General features: G+C 44.5%; 1 protein-coding gene across 1 annotated transcript in view; it reads right to left on the reverse strand.

The window, feature by feature from the left end:
* LOC113450968 (BPI fold-containing family B member 3-like) overlaps positions 1–9,266 on the reverse strand; it is a 28,230-nt gene extending 18,964 nt beyond the window's left edge. The window contains exons 1-5 of the mRNA XM_087931947.1: positions 9,145–9,266; positions 6,666–7,164; positions 5,492–5,593; positions 4,470–4,610; positions 2,317–2,380 (exon numbers count right to left, since the gene is read on the reverse strand). Coding sequence (XP_087788073.1) covers positions 2,317–2,380; positions 4,470–4,610; positions 5,492–5,593; positions 6,666–7,164; positions 9,145–9,256 — 918 coding nt within the window. The 5' untranslated portion in view covers positions 9,257–9,266. The remainder of the gene's footprint in view (positions 1–2,316; positions 2,381–4,469; positions 4,611–5,491; positions 5,594–6,665; positions 7,165–9,144) is intronic.
* Between the last annotated feature and the right edge of the window lie 12,150 nt (positions 9,267–21,416).

Genomic DNA, 21,416 nt, shown 5'->3' on the forward strand with positions numbered 1-21,416 from the left:
AACGGATGAGAAACTGATCCAGGAGAGAAGCAACCTGGAATTAAGGAGAAACTTCCCAACAGGGAGGACAATCCATTGGTGGAATTGCTTGCCTTCAGAAGTTGTGGAGGTTTTTAAGAAGGGACTGGACAACCACTTGTCTGAAATGGTGTAGGATCTCCTGCTTGGGCAGAGGGGTTGGACTAGAAGGCCTCAAAAGTTCCTTCCAAATCTGTTATTCTGTTATTCAGTGGAGCAGTTTGCCTTCAGATTTTGTGGGTCCATCACTAGAGGTTTTTAAGAAGAGAATATCTCAAATTGTATAAGGTCTCCTGCTTGAGCAAAGGGGTGGGCTGGAAGACCTCCATGATCCCTTTCAACCTAGTTATTCGTTATTCTTGTGATTCTTTCCATCCGGTCAGGCCCCTGAATCATCTCACCTCCCTCCAGGCAATCGATCTGGTGGTCTACTCTAAGTCCAGCAGATGCTATTTTGATGTGGTCCTTTCTGACCAAGGGCCCAGATTGTGAATTTGTGTTCATTGAAGCTACGGTTACTAAAAGAAAGACAGGCAGGGGTGGGATTCAGCCACTTTGGACTGGTTCGAATGAACCGGATGTTACATTTACATCTGGTTCACTGAACTGGTAGTGGAACCGACAGGCTGGACCCACCCACCCTGCCCCTCCCCTTCCAGAAGTTTCCACGTGGCCCATTTTGGATGCAGGTAAGTGTAGCGTTCCCACAGAGACTCTGAGAGGGTGAAAGAGAGGCCTTCCGGAAGTCCAGAAAAGGCCCTGTTTCTGGCTTCAGGAGGGCCTCCGGAGCCTGGGGGAAGCCATTTTGCCCTCCCAGAGGCCTGAGGGAAGCCTCCAGACCCTGGGGAAAGTGAAAAATGGCCCTCCCAGAAGTTCCGGAAGTCCAGAAATGGGCCTGTTTACAGCTTCCGGAGGGCCTCCAGAGCCTGGGGAGGCCATTTTGTCTCCCAGAGGCCGAGGGAAGCCTCCAGACTCTGGGGAAGGTGAAAAATGGCGCTCCCAGAAGTTCCAGAAGTCCAGAAATGGGCCTGTTTACAGCTTCCGGAGGGCCTCCAGAGCCTGGGGAAGCCATTTTGCCCTCCCAGAGGTCTGAGGGAAGCCTCCAGACCCTGGGGAAGGTGAAAAATGGCGCTCCCAGAAGTTCCAGAAGTCCAGAAATGGGCCTGTTTACAGCTTCCGGAGGGCCTCCAGAGTCTGGGGGAAGCCATTTTGCCCTCCCAGAGGCCCAAGGGAAGCCTCCAGACTCTGGGGAAGGTGAAAAATGGCGCTCCCAGAAGTTCCAGAAGTCCAGAAATGGCCCTGTTTACAGCTTTTGAGGGCCTCCAGAGCCTGGGGGAAGCCATTTTGCCCTCCCAGAGGCCTGAGGGAAGCCTCCAGACTCTGGGGAAGGTGAAAAATGGCGCTCCCAGAAGTTCCAGAAGTCCAGAAATGGGCCTGTTTACAGCTTCCAGAGGGCCTCCAGACCCTGGGGGAAGCCATTTTGCCCTCCCAGAGGCCCAAGGGAAGCCTCCAGACTCTGGGGAAGGTGAAAAATGGCCCTCCCAGAAGTTCCAGAAGTCCAGAAATGGCCCTGTTTACAGCTTCTGGAGGGCCTCCAGAGCCTGGGGGAGGCCATTTTGCCCTCTCAGAGGCCCGAGGGAAGCCTCCAGACTCGGGGGAAAGTGAAAAATGGCGCTCCCAGAAGTTCCGGAAGTCTGGAAATGGGCCTGTTTACAACTTCCGAGGGCCTCCAGAGCCTTGGGGAAGCCATTTTGCCCTCCCAGAGGCCTGAGGGAAGCCTCCAGACTCTGGGGAAGGAGAAAATGGCGCTCCCAGAAGTTCCAGAAGTCCAGAAAAGGCCCTGTTTCCAGCTTCCGGAGGGCCTCCAGAGCCTGGGGAGGCCATTTTGCCCTCCCAGAGGCCCGAGGGAAGCCTCCAGACCCTGGAAAGGTGAAAAATGGCCCTCCCAGAAGTTCCAGAAGTCCGGAAAAGGCCCTGTTTACAGCTTCCGGAGGGCCTCCAGAGCCTCCCAGAGGCCCGAGGGACTCTGGGGAAGGTGAAAAATGGCACTCCCAAAACTTCCAGAAGTCCGGAAATGGGCCTGTTTACAGCTTCCGGAGGACCTCAATAGCCCGGCCGAGGCTGTTTTTGCCCTCCCAGAGGTCTGAGGGAAGCCTCCGGACTCCGGGGAAGGTGAAAAACAGCCCTTCTGGAAGTTCCAGTCGGCCACACCCACCCAGCAACCAGGCCGCAAACCAGTTGCTGGGATTTTTGAATCCCATCCGTGGGGACAGACTATCATTTGGTTGGAAGACTCACCAAGCCAGGAATGAGCTGATTCAAAAGAGCACTCAGAACATTGTCCAAGGACAATGGAAGGAGCCTGAAAAAAATGAGTGGAATCGTTAACAATTATTTAAAAAGTTAATTATTATCATTCTTTGCTACATAAAAAAAATTCTGTTGGTCCACAAGAGAAAAATCAAGCTTCATCCTAGGACAACACTGGGACCAATCCCACAGCTTCCTACTACGGGAAGTCCTCGACATATGACCACTATTGAGGCCCAAATTATTGTTGGTTGTTAAGTGAGTTTTGCCCTCATTTTATGACCTTTCTTGCCACAGATAAATGAATCCCTGCAGTTGTTAAGCTGGTAAGATAGCTGTGAAGGGAATCGGGTTCCCCATTGACTTTGCTCATTAAACGGTCACAAAAAGCGATCATGTGACCTCGGGACACTGCGACTGCCATAAATAAAGCTAGTCCTGGATTTACGACCACAAAGGAGCCCTAAATTTCTGTTGCTAAATGAAAAGTGCATTAAGTGAATTTCATTTCATTTTACGACCTTTCTTGTCATGGTTGTTAGGTGAATCGCTGCTGTTGATAAATGAGAAACCCGGTCATTAAGTGAATCTGGCTTCCTCCATGGACTTTGTTTCCCAGAAGGTCGTAAAAGGGGATCCCTATGATCCCGGGACGCTGAGACTGTCATAACTATGAAACAGCTGCCAAGTGCCCGAATTTTGATCGTGTGACCGCAGGGGGTTCTGCAACAGTTGTAGTTGCAAAAAAACGGTCATAAGTCACTTTTTTCAGTGCTGTTTAACTTCCAAGGTCCCTAAATGAACAGTTGTAAATCAAGGACTTCCTGTAACCACTTGGTGCTCTGTGATAAAAATCAACCATCCAGGTTTTCATACAACCGGAGACTCTTGAACTTACGCAGTTTTTGCAGAAGGGAATTCTGTGCTCATGGGCAGAGCACACAGAAGACATGTTTCCTAGGAAGGCTGGGGTTTATATACAGTTCCAAATATACAGTCTCTACTCATTTCTGGGTTCACAATCTATCCAGCTAAGCATCACCCTACGCAACGCCCTAATATTGCAGCATACCACCTGTTTCCTTGTCCTGTTTACCCATCCCGATTTCCAGTAATCTCCATCATTATCATGACAGGGGACAGCGTGACCTGCCAAATATATGACCTTCATACAAAACAAAACAGAGAATTCTTACATAATATTCCGGTAAATCATCTTAGGGTAACACAGAGGCCCCAAATGGCGTTACCATTGCTTTATATTTTCACAGGTATAATTTTACATGTCACATGCTCCATCAAGGATGTCTTCAAGAAGAGGTCAGGACATCCAAGATAGGTGAAAAGAGAACCACATCTGTGTGACCCAAGCCAGGACACTTTTTGGTCATGTGACCGTGACTTTAGAAAGCCCCTCTTCTAGAAGAATGAAATATTTTGAGGAATATTTTAAAAAGGCAGAATATTATATTTCCCTGAAGGGAGAAGTGGAGAAACGTGTTTTTTTAGAGGCAGGAAGCAGACTCAATCTTTCTTAATAGCTTCCCTGCCCATGAGCAGATATTTTGTGCCCATTAAGAAAGACTGGACCGTCCCATCTACACAACAAAAGACCTTCATCTCCAGGGTGATGGGTGTCAACTAAAAAATACTTCTTTGGTCTTTTTAGTTGCCAGCAACTCCCTTATATGGGAGTGAACATGTCTGGCACTGCCTGGGTGTAGCTGACTCCGAGACACCTAATTCATTGTCAACCTTGACCCCGGTTTTCCCTCCATCCCCTGGGTGTATTGTAATTCACATTCTCCAATGGGACACCTCCATAGCCCAGAGTCATCAATCATGTTCTCCAGTTAGAATTTTGCCCAACAGAAACTTCAGTCACCTAGTTACTATCTCTGAAAACATTTATGGAATGCACTTTCGATTTCCAAGTTGCCGCACTACTCTTTCAAACCCCCCTCCCTGTCTATTGGCAACTCTTAAAAAAACATAGATACATTTTATGAGTTGATATCTGGAGGCTGACATTGCTCCATAGCCTGACCTGATTGGACAGTCTAGCATCCCTGACCATCCATTCAAAACTTACTCCCCACACACACACATGAAGTGCCTATTTGTGATGTACAAAGACTCACCCTGACAAGATCCGAATGTCACCAAGGTTGGTCCTGCAATTCTCAAGGAGAAGCTTGGGATTTCCCATCTTGTCCAGGACCAGTCGGCTGTTGGCTGTGATGTTCACTTCCACAAGGAGAGTCAACGGCCCTCCCAGAATCCTGAAAAAAAAAATCCCAAAGAAATAGAGACGAGGCTGTTTATCGGACCAACAACCAAAAGTTTCCCAAAGAATCTTCCCAAGTTTGGAGAGAGCTCTGACTTTTTCCATCCATCACAAATATTTACTTATTGGGTTTATATCCCAAACATTTCATCTAGGAGCTCAAGAACATTTAGCTAAGGGTTCCTTCTTCAATTCTACCTCCAGAGAAAGTGGGACAACCTCAAAATCCAAAATTAAGAGTAGATTTGAAGGTGAACCTCACCGATCACCGATCAACACTTTCCATATGACACCAGTGATTTTTCTTCTTCAGTTTCCTGACCTTGACGGATGTTTTATGCCTTCTTAAAGGCACGTCTCCTAACTGTTGTTCCTACAATACCAAATCCTGATTTAACTATTTGAAGATACTACAATTTTTCTAGAGGAGGACAGATAATCAGAAGACCTCCCTTTCTTGAAAATCCCATGTCCCACGGATCTTACTTTTGAATCAACCATGGTTGAAAGCTAGGAAGCCTCTCAGGACAGCATCACTTCCTGGGGATTAAACCAGGCAAGATGGTGGAGGCGGTGTTACGATCCAAGTCTTACCTCTTTGTGTGTGCAACAACAAGGCACTTAAAGAGATGCAGGTCTTAGATTGCGATGGCCATATCTATTGTTCTAACTAAACATAACACACAAGTCAATGTTTTCTCTTTCTCTACAAAATGGCTAACTCTACTCTACTCTACTCTATTCTATTCTATTCTATTCTATTCTACCTCTGACAACTAAAGCTGGAAGGAAGAAGCAGACTAGGAAATGCTACCTGTGGAAATATCAGCCAAGAAAGGGATCAAGATTTGCTATTTCCCAAGGAAACCAACTCACGTGTTGCCCTTGAGGGCTATTTTGGTGTAAATGTTCAAGCCAAGACCAACGGGGAAAAGCTTCAGGGTAACTTTAGGAAGGGTGATGTCCACAAGCTTCAGCCTGGAGATAAAAATGAGCTTTATGGTTAGCAACAAAAACTAAAATTATGAAGGACATTCAATGTCATAACCCTGAGTGGTGCGGTGGCCTAGAGGTCCAGCTCTTGCCTGACAATCAGGAGGCTGTGAGTTTGATCTGAGGTAGAGGCACAAATTTCTTTTTCTTGGTATGATGAGCATATATTATCTGCTGAGCAAAACTCCTCATTGGTGACAGGTAGGGCATCTGGCCAGTAAATACTTAGCCCCATTCAATTGCCCAGACTCCACCCCGAAGCAAGGGATTATGGGGTCACTAAAGGAGATGATGATTCAATGTCATAACCCTAGACATGTTAAATCTAACTTTTTCCATGGGACTTAGGTTTCGCTGATCTACATTTGGGGTCCACGTATGTAATGGACTGTGTGCATGTCTGTGTGCGTCTGTTATGAAGTGTGGGATGCAGAGAGAACTGGGACAGGAGAATGATCTTCATCACTATCTATCTGCTCAAAGTAAAGCAGGCAGCATATTAAAAAAAAGCATGAAAACAAGCAATAAGTGACCAGGTAAAGTTTTCCGAGGCTAAGTAATTCAGAAGGCAGAAGAAAGAAACCTAGAATTTAGATGGAAAAACTCAGAAATGTAATTATCTTTCTGTGTGTTTGCTCTGCAGACGACAACCAAATGTTCCCTTAGAGGCTTGAGTCATGTCTGCAACATGTCTGCATGTTTCTATCATAGCAATAGCACTTAGACTTATATACCGCTTCACGGTGCTTTTACAGCCCTCGCTAAGCGGTTTACAGAGTCAGCCTCTTGTCCCCAACAATCTGGCTCCTCATTTTACCCATTTTGGAAGGACAGAAGACTGAGTCAACCTTGAGCCTGGTGAGATTCGAACTGCCAAATTTCAGGCAGCTGGTGGGCAGCAGATGTAGCCTGGAGGATTGAACCCAAATCAATGCACCACCGTGGCTCCTTGTGGACTCATGTTGGAGTCTTCTGTTGAGTCATGTCAAGAACTAAAGAACTGAAGATCTAATTTAACATCAAGCCAAGGTATAAAGTCTGACAATAGGCAACTCACCCCAGAAGACCTTCACGTCCAAGGACACCACCAAGAAGTCCTCCATTTGGACCTCCAAGGACACCACCAAGAAGTCCTCCACCTTGGCCTCCAAGAACACCATCAAGAAGTCCCCCACCTTGGCCTCCAAGGACACCATCAAGAAGTCCTCCACCTTGGCCTCCAAGAACACCATCAAGAAGTCCTCCACCTTGGCCTCCAAGAACACCATCAAGAAGTCCTCCACCTTGGCCTCCAAGAACACCATCAAGAAGTCCTCCACCTTGGCCTCCAAGAACACCATCAAGCAGTCCTCCACCTTGGCCTCCAAGAACACCATCAAGAAGTCCTCCACCTTGGCCTCCAAGAACACCATCAAGCAGTCCTCCACCTTGGCCTCCAAGAACACCATCAAGTGGTCCTCCAACTTGGCCTCCACTCAACCCTCCTAGGACATCTTTACTCACACCTCCAGTAAGTCCTTGAAGCAGGTCATCTTTGGTCAGGGCATTTGAGAGTACTGTAGAGGATTGAGAACAATTATTACAGGAGTTAGATTAAATTGAAACTCGGTCTCTTAGCTGTCGTTACTAGCAGCTGAAGTATAGTTTAGCTGAAGTTTCTAAAGTTATTCTTGATTTTTCTTAGTCTTCCATCCCACACCCCTGTCTCTGTCTTTGACCAAAATCACCTTTATTGATATAGCAAAGCCAGAACATTTGATACATCTTGCTACAATTCCCAAAAGGTTAACATTTCCTTTTTAAAACAAGGTATCGGTCTTCACAGATATAGAGATAAGTCTGAAAATGTGTTGGGAAAATACATTGAACGGCCCCTAAATTCTGAGATCCTGTCCCCCAGCTACAGAATTGAGTGTGGCCCCTACCAGCACAAACTCCTGCAAAAGATTTTCTGTAGCACCTTCCAACTCAACTCAGATGAAAAAAGACGTTCTGAAGAAGTTCAGGAGAAGAAAGCCATCCACATTGTTCTGCTCTTCAGCACTTGGGCGGAGATGGGCCTACAGTTTAGTCTTAGAACCAGATTTCCATGATGGGCCACCGAGACACAGTAGACTTTCCCAGACCCTCCATAAGGAGAACTTTGAACAATCAGCAGAGGTTCTTCTGCCTATGAAATTTTTGGAACAGACTGGAATGTTTGTAGAAGATGGACGGGCAAGATACTCAAGATGACAGTTGAATCTGTATAGATTGTCAGTCAGTCATCCAGGTCATGCTTGTCCTAAAGGTGATTTTTCAGGAGGCAATTGGGGTTTCTTTGTTTTTCTTGAAAGATGTTTCGCTTCTCCTCCAAGAATCTTCTTCAGTTCTGAGAACTGGACTGGACTGAAGAAGCTTCTTGGATGAAAAATGACACATCTTCAAGGAAAAACAAGGAAAGTCCAGTTGGCTCCTAAAACGCACCTTTGGGATGACAGTTGAGTGCGCATAAAAAGGAGTAAGAGTTCACTCATGCTGTTTTAAGCACTATCTTGACTTCAGGGATCAACTGATGTAGCTCAGGGAGTATTCCTTGGTCTTTTCTGAGCTTGGCTGATTTATTACAGATATTTCATTATGCAAGTAGATTCAACCCAACCTTCTAGCACTGATGATGTTACCTAGTTAGGTAATGAAATGTCTCCAAGAAAGCTCCTGGAGTACCAAGGACCCCAGAGTCCTCCTCCTCCTCCACCTCCTCCTCCACCTCCTCTTCCATCTCTTCTTCCTCCTCCTTTTCCTCCTCTTCCTCCTCCTCTTCCTCTCCACAAACCCCACTCCCTTCTAGCATTGATGATGTACCTAGTTGGGTCATGAAACATCTGCAAGAAAACAATCAAGCTAAGAGAACATCAAGGGACTTCAGAGTCCTCCTCCTCCTCCTTCATTCTACAAATCCCCCTCTCTTGTAGCACTGATGATATTACCTAGTTGGGTAATGAAATTTCTGCAAGAAAACCCCCAAGATCAGGGAGTCATCTTGATTTTTTGTCCACTTGCCTGAAGAGGACCTTGGGAGCATAGGTCCACATTAGTGGAAGACACTCAATCTGGAAAAGGCTGTCCCATAAAAATCTGAGGCAAACTTATAATTGGATTTCCCCATCCAATAGACCCTTCCATTCTCTATGGTCTCCCAGAGAACATTTCCATAATAGTCATCTATGGAGACTTTCAATCATTCAGGTCATGGTTGTCTCAAAGGACCTTTTTCCAAAAGGCAACTGATCTTTCTTGGGGGGTTTTTACCTTTGAAAACGTTTCACTTCTCATCCAAGAAGTTTCTTTGGTTCTGAATTGAAGAAGCTTCTTGGAGGAGAAGTGAAACATTTTTGAAATAAAAAAAAAACCAAGAAAGTCCAGTTGCCTTTTCGAAAGAGGTCCTTTGGGATTCCATAATAACCATTCCGGAGTTAAATGCTTCAGAAAACAGCCATGGGTTCTCCTTTCCAAAGTTTTTGGTTTGCAAAAAAGAGACGACAAATGAGACTCACAATTCTCCAGAACAGCCTTGTCCACCTGGGCCACAGATAACAGGTTTTCTGCTCCACCGTGGGAGATGGGCAGGAAGCCACAAAGGAGAAGGAGGGCCAAAGGCTTCAGCATGTTGATTCTGGTGCCTGGAGGGGTTGGGGGGTGGAAAATAGGATAACATAGGAATGCAAGTTAATCGACAGGTCTTCAGAGAACACAATGTTGGCAGACCACGAGACATGAAGAGAAGAGAAGAGAAGGGAAGAGAAAAGAGAAAATAAGAAGGAAGGGAAGAGAAGATATAAAACAGAAGAAAAGAGAGAAGAAAACAGAAGAGAGAAGAGAAGAGAATATATAAGAGAAGAAGAGAAGAGAAGAGAAGAGAAGAGAAAGAAGAAGAGAAGAGAAGAGAAGAGAAAATATAGAAGGAAGGGAAGAGAAGATATAAAACAGAAGAGAGAGAGAGAAGAGAAGAGAAGAGAGAAGAGAAGAGAATATACAAGGGAAGGGAAGAGAGAAGAGAAGAGAAGAGAAGAGAAAATATAGAAGGAAGGGAAGAGAAGATATAAAATGGAAGAGAAGAGAGAAGAGAAGAGAAGAGAGAAGAGAAGAGAAAATATAGAAGGGAAGGGAAGAGAAGATATAAAACAGAAGAGAAGAGAGAAGATAGAAGAAAACAGAAGAGAAGAGAAGAGAATATACAAGGGAAGGGAAGAGAGAAGAGAAGAGAAGAGAAGAAGAAAGAGAAGAGAAGAGAAGAGAAGAAGAGAAGAGAAGATATAGAAGGGAAGGGAAGAGAGATATAAAATGGAAGAGAAGAGAGAAGAAAACAAGAGAGAAGAGAATAGAGAATATACAAGGGAAGAGAGAATAGAATAGAATAGAATAGAAAAGAATAGAATAGAATAGAATAGAATAGAATAGAATAACAGAATTGGAAGGGACCTTGGAGGTCTTTTGTCCAACCCCCTGCCTAGGCATGAAACCCTACACCACTTCAGACAAATGGTTATCCAAACTTGTCTTTAAAAACTTCCACTGATGAAGCACCCACAACTTCCGGAGGCAAATTGTTCCACTAATTGTTCTCACTGTCAGGAAATTTCTTCTTAGTTCTAAGTTGCTTCTCTCCTTGATTAGTTTCCACCCGTTGCTTCTTGTCCGGCTTTCAGGGGAGCTTGGAAGGCTGCTATCATGTCTCCCCTGGTCCTTCTTTTCATTAGACTAGACATACCCAGTTCCTGCAATCATTCTTCATATGTTTTAGCCTCCAGTCTCCTGTCAATAAACTGATTTATGGCACACGCAGGGGTAGGGGTGGGGGAAGTAGGGTCAAAGGTGACTGTAATTAACATATGCCAGAATCGGCTTCATGCAGGTCATGCCAGCGTGTGTTGCTCCTAATGAATTTATTTGAAGTTTTTTGATGTTTGGCTCAAGACTCATGATTTACTTAGGGCGATTGGTGGAATCCTGACACACTGATTGTTTCCTCAAAGGCCTGGAGCTAATTATGATGGACTAATAAATTCCTGCATTGGGCAGGTGGGGAAATTGGACTAGGTCAAGTTTTTCAACCATGGCAACTTGGTCTTGAGTTCTATTTTACCTAAAGAACTCCATCTTCAGCAGTACCAACAAAGAGCAACCGGTGTTGAAGGTAGAGAGGTCTCTGCCCCTCCGGCCTTGGTTGGCGGTCTTCATTTCTACCTCCTGGTGGACTGGGTCTTCCACCCAAGAATCCTATCACAGGATCCCTGACAACCCTGTGACCCAAACCTGTTGTGGTTAGCCAGCAGCAGGTTTGGACGGCTGAGGAGAGCAAGGACTCAGATGAGGGGCCAGGACCATCAGGGAGTGGACTGCTGCCTTCAGAGATTGTGGGGGCTGGCAGCAGCGATGAGGAGGTTCCTGAGGAGCCTGTGCCAAGTGCGCGTGTGCACAGGGTTGCTCATAGGAAAGAGCAGCTGTAGCAGCACGGGCGACTCAGGAGTAAGGCTGCAAGGTAGTGGCCCCTCCTTCAAGAAGATAAAAGCCAGCTGTGAAGAAAACATTCTTTGCAGGAAGCAAAGACGTTTTGAAACTCAGCCTCATGGACATTCCAGTATCCTGAGTTTTTTAATTGAAGACTCTTGTGTTCTGAAATATTTCTTATCGGTTATTCTTGGCAGACTAGCACAGTTTTGGCAAGGCTTGTGCTTATCAAAATTAATTAGTTTGGAGCAGCCTTTTAACCGGGGATTCATAAGAATCATTAGAAGGTTTCTGTTCCCTTTGGTTCATGTTTGTTTTATTGGACAAGAGTTTGGGTCGGAACAAAACCTGGCTAGATGGTAGATATAGAGTAGAGGTCCTATCTAAGAAGCAACAGGATTGCCTCTGAATGATAACCCCTCACATCAGACAGGACTCCAAAACTGATTGGTCAGCTCAATGTCTCAGCAACTTGGAAAACAGTGGATTAGAAGAAGCAACGGGTGGAGGCTGGGAAGAGGGTGATCCAACCCTAGAAATAAGGAGGAATTTCATGATGGTGAGAACAATGAATCAATGGAACAGCTTCCTCCTGGAATTGTGGGTGCTCCACCACTTTTAAAATGAGATGGGACAAGCATCCGTCCAGGATGGCATGAGGACTACTTGTCCTGAGGAAAGAGGTTGGACTAGAAGACCTTCAACACCCCTTCCAGCCTTATGATTCTGGGATTCTAGGATTCTATGGTCTTCTACAGTCATGTGACTATGGTGTATGTATGTGTGCATGGCCATCGGAGCTCCACAACTGAATAATAAATACATTGGGGGGTAGTGCTGATCTATTCCAACTTCAATTGGGTGCTAAGCAACTGGTCATTGAGTGAGGACTACCTGTACAAGTTGTGAGAAGATGACAACTAGGCCCTAAAGTTGGTGTAGGCCTCTGCTTAATTGAAGGCCTCAAATTAACAATATATAATAACCGCAGCTGAGCTGATTTTGCAAGCATGGAGAAATATTTGCAATCTGCTGAGCTCAATTGGCAGGAACAGCAATATGTCTGAGTGGACAACCAGCTAAATAGGAGCCAACTGTGTGCAGCAGCAGCCAAAAAAGCCAATGCAATCCTAAATTGTATTAACAGAGGGATACAATCGAGATCAAGGGAAGTACTAATACCACTCTATAAAGCCTTAGTAAGGCCACACTATAAAAAAGATGTTGAGACTCTGAAAAAAGTGCAGAGAAGAGCAACCAGGATGATGAGGGGACTGGAGACTAAAATATATGAAGAACAATTGCAGGAACTGGGCCTGGCTAGTCTAGGGAAGAAGAGAAGGACCAGGGGAGACAGGAGAGCAGCCTTCCAATATTTGAGGGGCTGCCACAGGGAGGAGGAAGGGGGTCAAGCTATTTTCTAAAGCTCCTATAGGCCAGACAAGGAATAATGGATGGAAACTGAACAAGGAGAGATTCAACCTGGAAATAAGGAGAAACTTTCTGACAGGGAGGACAATCAACCAATCGAACAGAAATTGCCCTTGGAAGTTGTGGGAGCGCCATCACCTGAGACTTTCAAGAAGAGATTTGACTGCCATTTGTCAGAAATGGTGTAGGGTCTCCCGCTTGGGCGCGGGGTTGGACTAGATGACCTATAAGGTCTCTTCCAACACTGATTATCTGTTATCTGTTACCTGCTACTTCTGCAAAAAGCATACATTTGCTGGACAAATGTTAAAATAGAGCTGTTTTGGATCATGAATGTCTGGGACATTGAGAAAAAGGGGAACTGAAAGTAGCAGGTGGTAAGTGAGTTGGCAAAGTGTTGGCATATACCTACAAGCAGGTATTAAGTGATTGCCAGTATGAGGGAATAAGGAAGTACATCCAATAAGATTACATACCACTGGGTGGGCTTCAGAAGAAGAAGAGTATAAAAGAAGGGAGTAAATCTCAGATCAGGTCCACTGATAGTAGCTATTCCTCACTGGACTTGGCTACTATCTCTGGACCTCATCGCAATGGGTTGTTAGTAAGTACTATCCTACCGAAACGTTGTTACGTTATGACGACCTTTCATGTTCCAAATTGTTCATGAAATAAACCTTTGATCTCAAAGTTAGATTTACTGCTTGTGGTTTATCTGTGTATTTCTTTGACGGAAGTATTTTTATCATAAAATGTTCAATGAAAGGGTGGAATCTCATCAAAAGGAGATCCAGTCTGGAACTAAGGAGCAACTTCCTGATGGTGAGATTAATTAATCAATGGAACAGTTTCCCTCTCCAAGGTATCTTCCAGCCTTAGGATTCTAACATTCGGACCATCAAGGAACCAGTGTCAATCAATCAGAAAGAGAACTGGAAAGGGACCTTGGAGGTCTTCTAGTCTAACCCCGTGCTCAAGCAGGAAACCCTCGACCCTCTCTTCAAAGATGAGCCTCAAGAAACATTCTTACCTTCTCGATTTAGAGCCAGTTCGGAAAGAACAAACCTTTGAAATCTCTGGAGATGAACGGAGAGCCTTCCCTTTGTCCAACTGGAGGGGTTTACGAGGTATTCCACCGTTCCCGTCTGTCCCCCAAGGAAGATGTCGTGGACCCAAAACCGACGGTCCTTTTATGCCAAATATCTGGGTCAGGAAGGAGGAAGACAGCCTCTTGGGGGGAAAGGCCGGGATGTTTGCTTTGGTGTAAAATAGCAAGCGATTAATTCCATGGCAAATATACCTTTAGAAATCTTTAAAATGGGTCATTTGAGCAATGTGCGTTGAACATCTCAGCCGGTGCATTCGATCCAACATGAAGGGGATGCCGATTTCCAATTTTGACAGCACCACCCCAGCCGAACCAGGAAAGCCAAGATCCTGTTTCACAGTCATCTCCGGTCCAGTGACTTCCAGATATCCTGGGTGAGAATGTGGCTCTCGTCTCTGGATCTTCATGGAATGGAGATTTTGCTTCCAGCTCTGGTTGTAGGGTAGAGGAACATGAATAGGCTTGCACTGTGGGGTCCTTGGTGGTCTCTGAGCTTGGTTATTTTCTTGCAGACGTTTCATTACCCAACTGGGTAACATCATCAGTGCTAGAAGGGAGTGGGTTGGAGGAGGAGGAGGAGGAGGAGGAGGAGGAGGAGGAGGAGGAGGAGGAGGAGGAGGAGGAGGAGGAGGAGGAGGAGGAGGAGGAGGAGGAGGAGAAGGAAAACTGGAGTCCTTGCTGCTTTCTGTTGTTTCTTGCAAACATTTCATTACCCAACTAAGTACAGGGGAAACTCAAAAAATTAGAATATCGTGCAAAAGTTCATTTATTTCACTAATGCAACTTAAAAGGTGAAACTAATATTTGAGATAGACTCATTACATGCAAAGCAAGATAGTTCAAGTCGTGATTTGTCATAATTGTGATGATGATGGCTTACAGCTCATGAAAACCCCAAATCTACAATCTCAGAAAATTAGAATATTACATGCAATCAATAAAACAAGGATTGTACATATCAGACCTCTGAAAAGTATAAGCATGCATATGTACTCAGTACTTGGTTTGGGCCCCTTTTGCAGCAGTTACTGCCTAAATGCAGCATGGCATGGAAGCTATCAGCCTGTGGCACTGCTGAGGTGTTATGGAAGACCAGGATGCTTCAATAGTGGCCTTCAGCTCTTCTGCATTGTTCGGTCTCATGTCTCTCATCTTTCTCTTGGCAATGCCCCATAGATTCTCTTTGGGGTTCAGGTCAGGTGAGTTTGCTGGCCAATCAAGCACAGTAGTCCTACGGTCATTGAACCAGGTTTTGGTGCTTTTGGCGGTGTGGGCAGGTGCCGAGTCCTGCTGGAAAATGAAGTCAGCATCCCCATAAAGCTCGTCTGTGGAAGGAAGCATGAAGTGCTCCAAAATCTCCTGGTAGACGGCTGCGTTGACCCTGGACTTAATGAAGCACCATGGACCAACACCAGCAGATGACATGGCTCCCCAAATCAACACAGACTGTGGAAACTTCACACTGGACTTCAAGCATCTTGCAGTGTGTACCTCTCCATTCTTCCTCCAGACTCTGGGTCCTTGGTTTCCAAATGAGATGCAAAAGTTGCTCTCATCAGAAAAGAGGACTTTGGACCACTGAGCAACAGACCAGTTCTGTTTTTCTTTAGCCCAGGTATGACGCTTCTGACGTTGTTTGTTCAGGAGTGGCTTGACAAGAGGAATACGACATTTGAAGCCCATGTCCAGGATCCGTCTGTGTGTGGTGGCTCTTGATGCACTGACTCCAGCCTCAGTCCACTCCTTGTGAAAGTCCCCAACACTTTTGAATGGCCTTTTCCTGACAATCCTCTCCAGGCTGCGGTCATCCCTGCTGCTTGTGCACCTTTTTCTTCCACACTTTTCCCTTCCACATAACTTTCTACTAATGTGCTTTGATGCAGCACTTTGGGAACATCCAACTTCTTTTGCAATTACCTCTTGAGGCTTTCCCTCCTTATGGAGGGTGTCAATGATGGTTTTCTGCACAACTGTCAGGTCAGCAGCCTTTCCCATGATTGTGATTCCTACTGAACCAGACTGAGAGACCATTTAAAGGCTCAGGAACCCTTTGCAGGTGTTATGGCTTCGTTAGTTGATTAGAATGGGACACTTTGAGCCTAGAATATTGAATCTTTTCACAATATTCTAATTTTCTAAGATTGTGGATTTGGGGTTTTCATGAGCTGTAAGCCATAATCATCTCAATTATGACACATCACGGCTTGAACTGTCTTGCTTTGCATGTAATGAGTCTACTTCATATATTAGGTTCACCTTTTAAGTTGCATTACTGAAATAAATGAACTTTTGCGTGATATTCTAATTTGTTGAGTTTCACCTGTAACATTATCAGTGCTAAAAGGAAGTGGGGTTTGCAGAGAGGAGGAGGAGGAGGAGGAGGAGGAGGAGGAGGAGGAGGAGGAGGAGGAGGAGGAGGGAGAACAAGAAGGAGAACAAGAAGTATGGGGTCCTTGATGCTCTCTGAACTTGGCTGTTTTCTTGCAGACGTTTCCCTACCCAAACTAAGTAATATCATCAGTGCTAGAAGGCAGTGGGGTTTATGGAGAGGAGGAGGCTGGGGGAGGAGGAGGAGGAGGAGGAAGAAGAGGAAAGAAGGAAGAGGAAGGAGGAGGACAGTGGGCTCCTTGGTGCTCTCAGAACTTGGTTCTTTTCTTGCAGACATTTCATTACCCAACTAGATAACATCATCAGTGCTAGAAGGGAGTCTGGGATTTGCAGAGTGAAGATCAAGACATCAACTCCATGCAAACCTAAAAACTATTTTCCCTTTTTAGTTGTTTTGCTACCAGATCTTCCCTGCCTCCATCATCCTCTTGACTCTCCTTATTATGATACTGAACATGACTCGGGGTCCTTCCAGAACCGATATTTCCTTGAGTTCCTTTACAAGTTTAGGATGCTGCACGGATCTTGCTTGCAATACTTGGGTTCCATTCACACAAAATGTAACCTGTTTACTGAAGTCAACTATCTTTGTTGTACGTTCTACCACAAGTTCTTGTTGTTGGCATCTCAGGAATGACTCCGTAAACCTACCCTGCTCTATTGTCACCACTTTGAAAATGTTCCCATCACACTACATCTCTTGGTACCATCTCTCTCCTATCAGAAATGAGTACACCCTGCCTCCTTATGGGTCCTGGGGTATCCCTCTTCCCATGAAGAGGAGAAGAAAACAGAAGGAGTATAATCTCCTCAACCTCATGGCTCCGTGTTCGCTTCCTTAGCATCCTCAGTTCTGTCTAGATGTTAAATTTCTATCGCGAAGGCCCCGTAACTTCATCCAGTAGACCTGCCTTTACAATCACTGGATCAAGTTTCAATCCAGTAGGATGGCGCCAGTTGGTGGGATTCAATATTTTTTTTTACTACCGGTTCTGTGGGTGTGGCTTGTTGGGCGTGGCAGGGGAAGGATATTGTAAAATCTCCAGCCAGAGGTGATATTTGCTGGTTCTCCGAACTACTCATTTTTTCCGCTACCGGTTCTCCAGAGCTGATCAGAACCTGCTGAATTCGCCACCTCTGGATGGCGCCAACTGTATAAAGCAATTCATCAGTGGAACAACTTGCTTTCAGAGGTTGTAAAGGCTCCAACACTGGAAGTATTTAAAAAGATGTTGGATGACCATTTGTCTGAAGTGGTGTAGGGTTTCCTGCCTGGGCAGGGGGTGGGGTTGGACTAGAAGACCTCCAATGTCCCTTCTAACTCTGTTATTCTATTCTACTCTACCTGTATAGGTACAGAGAGGTGAAATATGGCTTAGTGCCATAATTGTGAAAGGGATCGTGGAGTGAATGAACTAACGGCCCCAAAAAAACAACGCAATCCTAGGCTGCGTTAATAGATAAAATCAAGATCATGTGAAGAGTTAGTACTGCTTTGTAAAGCCTTGGTAAGACCACACTTGGAATATTGCATCCAGATCGGTCACCACAATGTAAAAAAAAAAAAGATGTTGAGATTCTAGAAAGAGTGCAAAGAAGAACTACCAAGATAATTAGGGAAATGGAGGCTAAAACATACGAAGAACAATTGCAGGAATTGGGAATTGCAGGAATTTTTCATGAAAAGAAGGACTAGGGGTGACATGATGGAATTTAATGGCTGAGAGTAATGGGGTATTTACATTTTTAAATTGTACAGAGATTATTGTATGGTCTGTTGTGTTTAATTTTATTTTTCTTTCAATGGTGTTGTCCAGTTTTACTTGTGGAAGAGCACCTCATTTCGTTGCACCCGCTTGTGAGTGTAATGACAAATAAATTCTTATGTCTTATGTCTTCCAATATCTAAGAGGCTGCCCCAAAGAAGAGGGGGTCCATATATTCTCCAAAGCCCCAGAAGGCAGGACAAGAAGCAATGGGTGGAAACTCATCAATGAGAGAAGCAACCAGGAATTAAGGAGAAACTTCCAAAACAGTGAAGACAATTATTCAGCAGAATGCCTGGCCTTCAGAAGCTGTGAATGCTCCAACACTGGAGGTTTTTAAGAAGAAGCTGGACAGCCATTTGTCTGGAAGAGTAGAGGGTCTCCTGCTTCAGAACGGGGCTGGACTACATGATCTCTAGGGTCCCTTCCAAAAGTATTGCTCTCAGAGTTTTCTCAGACAGACAAGGAAAAAAAATATCTGGTACCAGCCACCCAGGTTATTGCAAACATCGGTTTCTTGAAACGTTGATTGAATTAAGAGATTTCTGTTCTTCTACCCCAGCAACGTGATTGCACGATAGAAATGCAAATTATAAAACGACAACAACAGGAAATGCTCTGGTCCCTTCGTGTGTCAATTCTAGAGTTGAGATGCAGAGATCCGGGGGGGAGAATAGACCTGAAAGGGACCTTGGAGGTCTTCTAGCCTAGCCCCCTGCTCAAGCAGGAGAACCTATCCCATCTCAGACATGTGACTATCCAGTCTCTTCTTGAAAACCTCCAGGAATGAAACACCTGCAACTTCTGGTGGCAAGCAGTTCCACTGGTTAATTGTCCTGTTAGGAAGTTTCTCCTCAATTCCAAGTTGCGTCTCTCCTTAATTAATTTCCATCCATTGTTTCTTGTCCTGCTTCCTCTTTCTCACCCACAGGTTTTTCTGATGTGGCACAGATTTGGGTGTGCTGCCCTCAACACCAAAAGCAGCCTGATTTCCCCCCCCCTCCAAGGGTGGGTGGTTTCCAATGGGGGAAGAGGACCCCCTTCTGCCCACCCCCTGCAGACAAACCACCAAAGGTGGGTGCCACGTGGCCTTTGTCCCTGCTGCGTCAGGCAACCTGCCCCACAACACAAGCTGAGCTGGTGCCAGAGGGAGAAAGTGCGCAAACAGTGTGCCTTCTGACACACAATAGGGACGGGGAGCACAGGGCCGTATCCTGTTATCAGTATCTGGGATCTGCTCTGAGCCAAAGATCACGTAACCAGAAGGAAACCAAGGTCAGCAAATCCCGGGCTCTGAGAAAGATCTTCTGCAGAGAATAAATAACAGAACAACAGAGCTTAATTTCACCTTTTTTTTTTGTTATGCTAATGGAGCTTCCCTTTCTCCATCTAGGACCGGGAGACAGGAAGACGCAGCAGAGGGGTGAAAGAGCCACATGCGGCTACGGAGCTGCGAGTTGCCAACACCCGATCTAGGTCATCCTCTTTGCTTTCTCCTTGAAACTGGACGTGATTATGGATAGCTCAAGAATTAACCCTTGAGAGTTAATGATACTGTATGGATTTTGTATAGAATAGAATGGAATGGAATGTAATAGAATAGAATGGAATAGAATAGAATAGAATAGAATAGAATAGAATAGAATAGAATAGATATTGGAAAGAATAGAATAGAATAGATATTGGAAAGAATAGAATAGAGAATAGAATAGAATAGAATAGAATAGAATAGAATAGAATAGAATAGAATAGAATAGAATAGAATAGAATAGATATTGGAAAGAATAGAATAGAGAATGGAATGGAATGGAATGGAATAGAATAGAATAGAATAGAATAGAATAGAATAGAATAGAATAGAATAGAATAGAATAGAATAGAATAGAATAGATATTGGAAAGAAAGAATAGAATAGAATAGAATAGAATAGAATAGAATAGAATAGAATAGAATAGAATAGAATAGAATAGATATTGGAAAGAATAGAATAGAGAATGGAATGGAATGGAATAGAATAGAATAGAATAGAATAGAATAGAATAGAATAGAATAGAATAGAATAGAATAGAATAGATATTGGAAAGAATAGAATAGAGAATAGAATAGAATAGAATAGAATAGAATAGAATAGAATAGAATAGAATAGAATAGATATTGGAAAGAATAGAATAGAGAATAGAATAGAACAGAACAGAACGGAACAGAATAGAATAGAATAGAATAGAACAGAACATGAAATGTAATAAGGAATGAGGAATAAGGAGTAGAGTAGAGAATAGAACAGAAGAGAAGAGAACAGAATAGAATAGAATTCTTTATTGGCGAGTGTGATGGGGCACACAGGGATTTGTCTTGGTACGATACTTATAATACTTGAATTCCATTCACATGAAACATAAGCCGGGTTTGTTTCTACGGGGACTCCCCATCATGCAGGACTGCTGTTCTATGAAAGTGGGGGGCTCATGCAAAGGTTGGGGGGCCTTTTGTCTGAAAGAGGTCCAGGTCTTCTCCATCCTGGATGGTGAAGCCCATCAAGTGGACATGCCATCCAGACAAAGCTCAGAAATCTAACTTCATCATGTTTCTATGGAGATTCTCAGTCTTTCAGATCATGATTGCCCCAAATAGGCTTTTTTCAAGAGGCAACTGGACTTTCTTTGGTTTTTCTTTGAAGATGTTTCACTTCTCATCCCAGAAGCTTCTTCAGCTCTGACTAGGATGGTGGGGAAGGGAAGGATTTATATTCCTTGAAGAAGCTTCTTGGGGAAGCGAAACGTCTTCAAAGAAAAACAAGAATGTCTAGTTGCACCTTTGGGATAACCTGGGTTCTGAATTAACCCATTGTCTCTGTTCACAAGATACATTAAACCCTAAACTAACCAACAGGCCATATTTATCTGGTGCATTCGTCCCCCAGGGTTTAGCTGACCTAATTAAGCCTGTTGTGAAAACCCACCGTAGGCTCATGTTGATGCCATTTCAGGAAGGACCTCAAAACCCCACTATCTTCATCATTTGAATTGAATAACAGAGTTGGAAGGGACCTTGGAGGTCTTCTAGTCTAACCCCCTGCCTAGGCAGAAAACCCTACACCACTTCAGACAAATGGTGATCCAATCTCTTCTTAAAAACTCCCAGTCTTGGAGCATTGACAACCTCTGGAGGCAAATTGTTCCCCCGATGGTTCTGTCAGGAAATTCCTCCTTAGTTCTAAGTTGCTTCTTTTCTTTAATTAAGTTTCCATCCGTTGCTTCTTATTCTTCATTCTGATGCTTTGGAGAAGAGCTTGACTCCCTCTTCTTTGGGGCAACCCCTGAGATTTTGGGACGCTGCTATCCTGTCTCCCCTGGTCCTTCTTTTCATTAGACTAGATATATCCAATTCCTGCAACTGTTCTTCAGATGTTTTAGCCTCCGCCCCGCTAATCCTCATGGTTGCTCTTCTCTGCACTCTTTCTAGAGTCTCAACATCTTTTTTTACATCATGGTGACCAAAACTGGATGCCAGATTCCAAGTGTGGCCTTACCAAGGCCTTATAAAGAGGTATTAACCCTTCACGTGATCTTGATTCTACTACTCTGTTGATGTAGCCTAGAACTGTGTTGGCTTTTTTGGCAGCTAC

This window comes from Pseudonaja textilis, chromosome 3 (genome assembly GCF_049901715.1).
Source record: "Pseudonaja textilis isolate UNSWEBS1 chromosome 3, rPseTex1.2, whole genome shotgun sequence".
In the NCBI taxonomy this organism is placed as follows: Eukaryota; Metazoa; Chordata; class Lepidosauria; order Squamata; family Elapidae; genus Pseudonaja; species Pseudonaja textilis.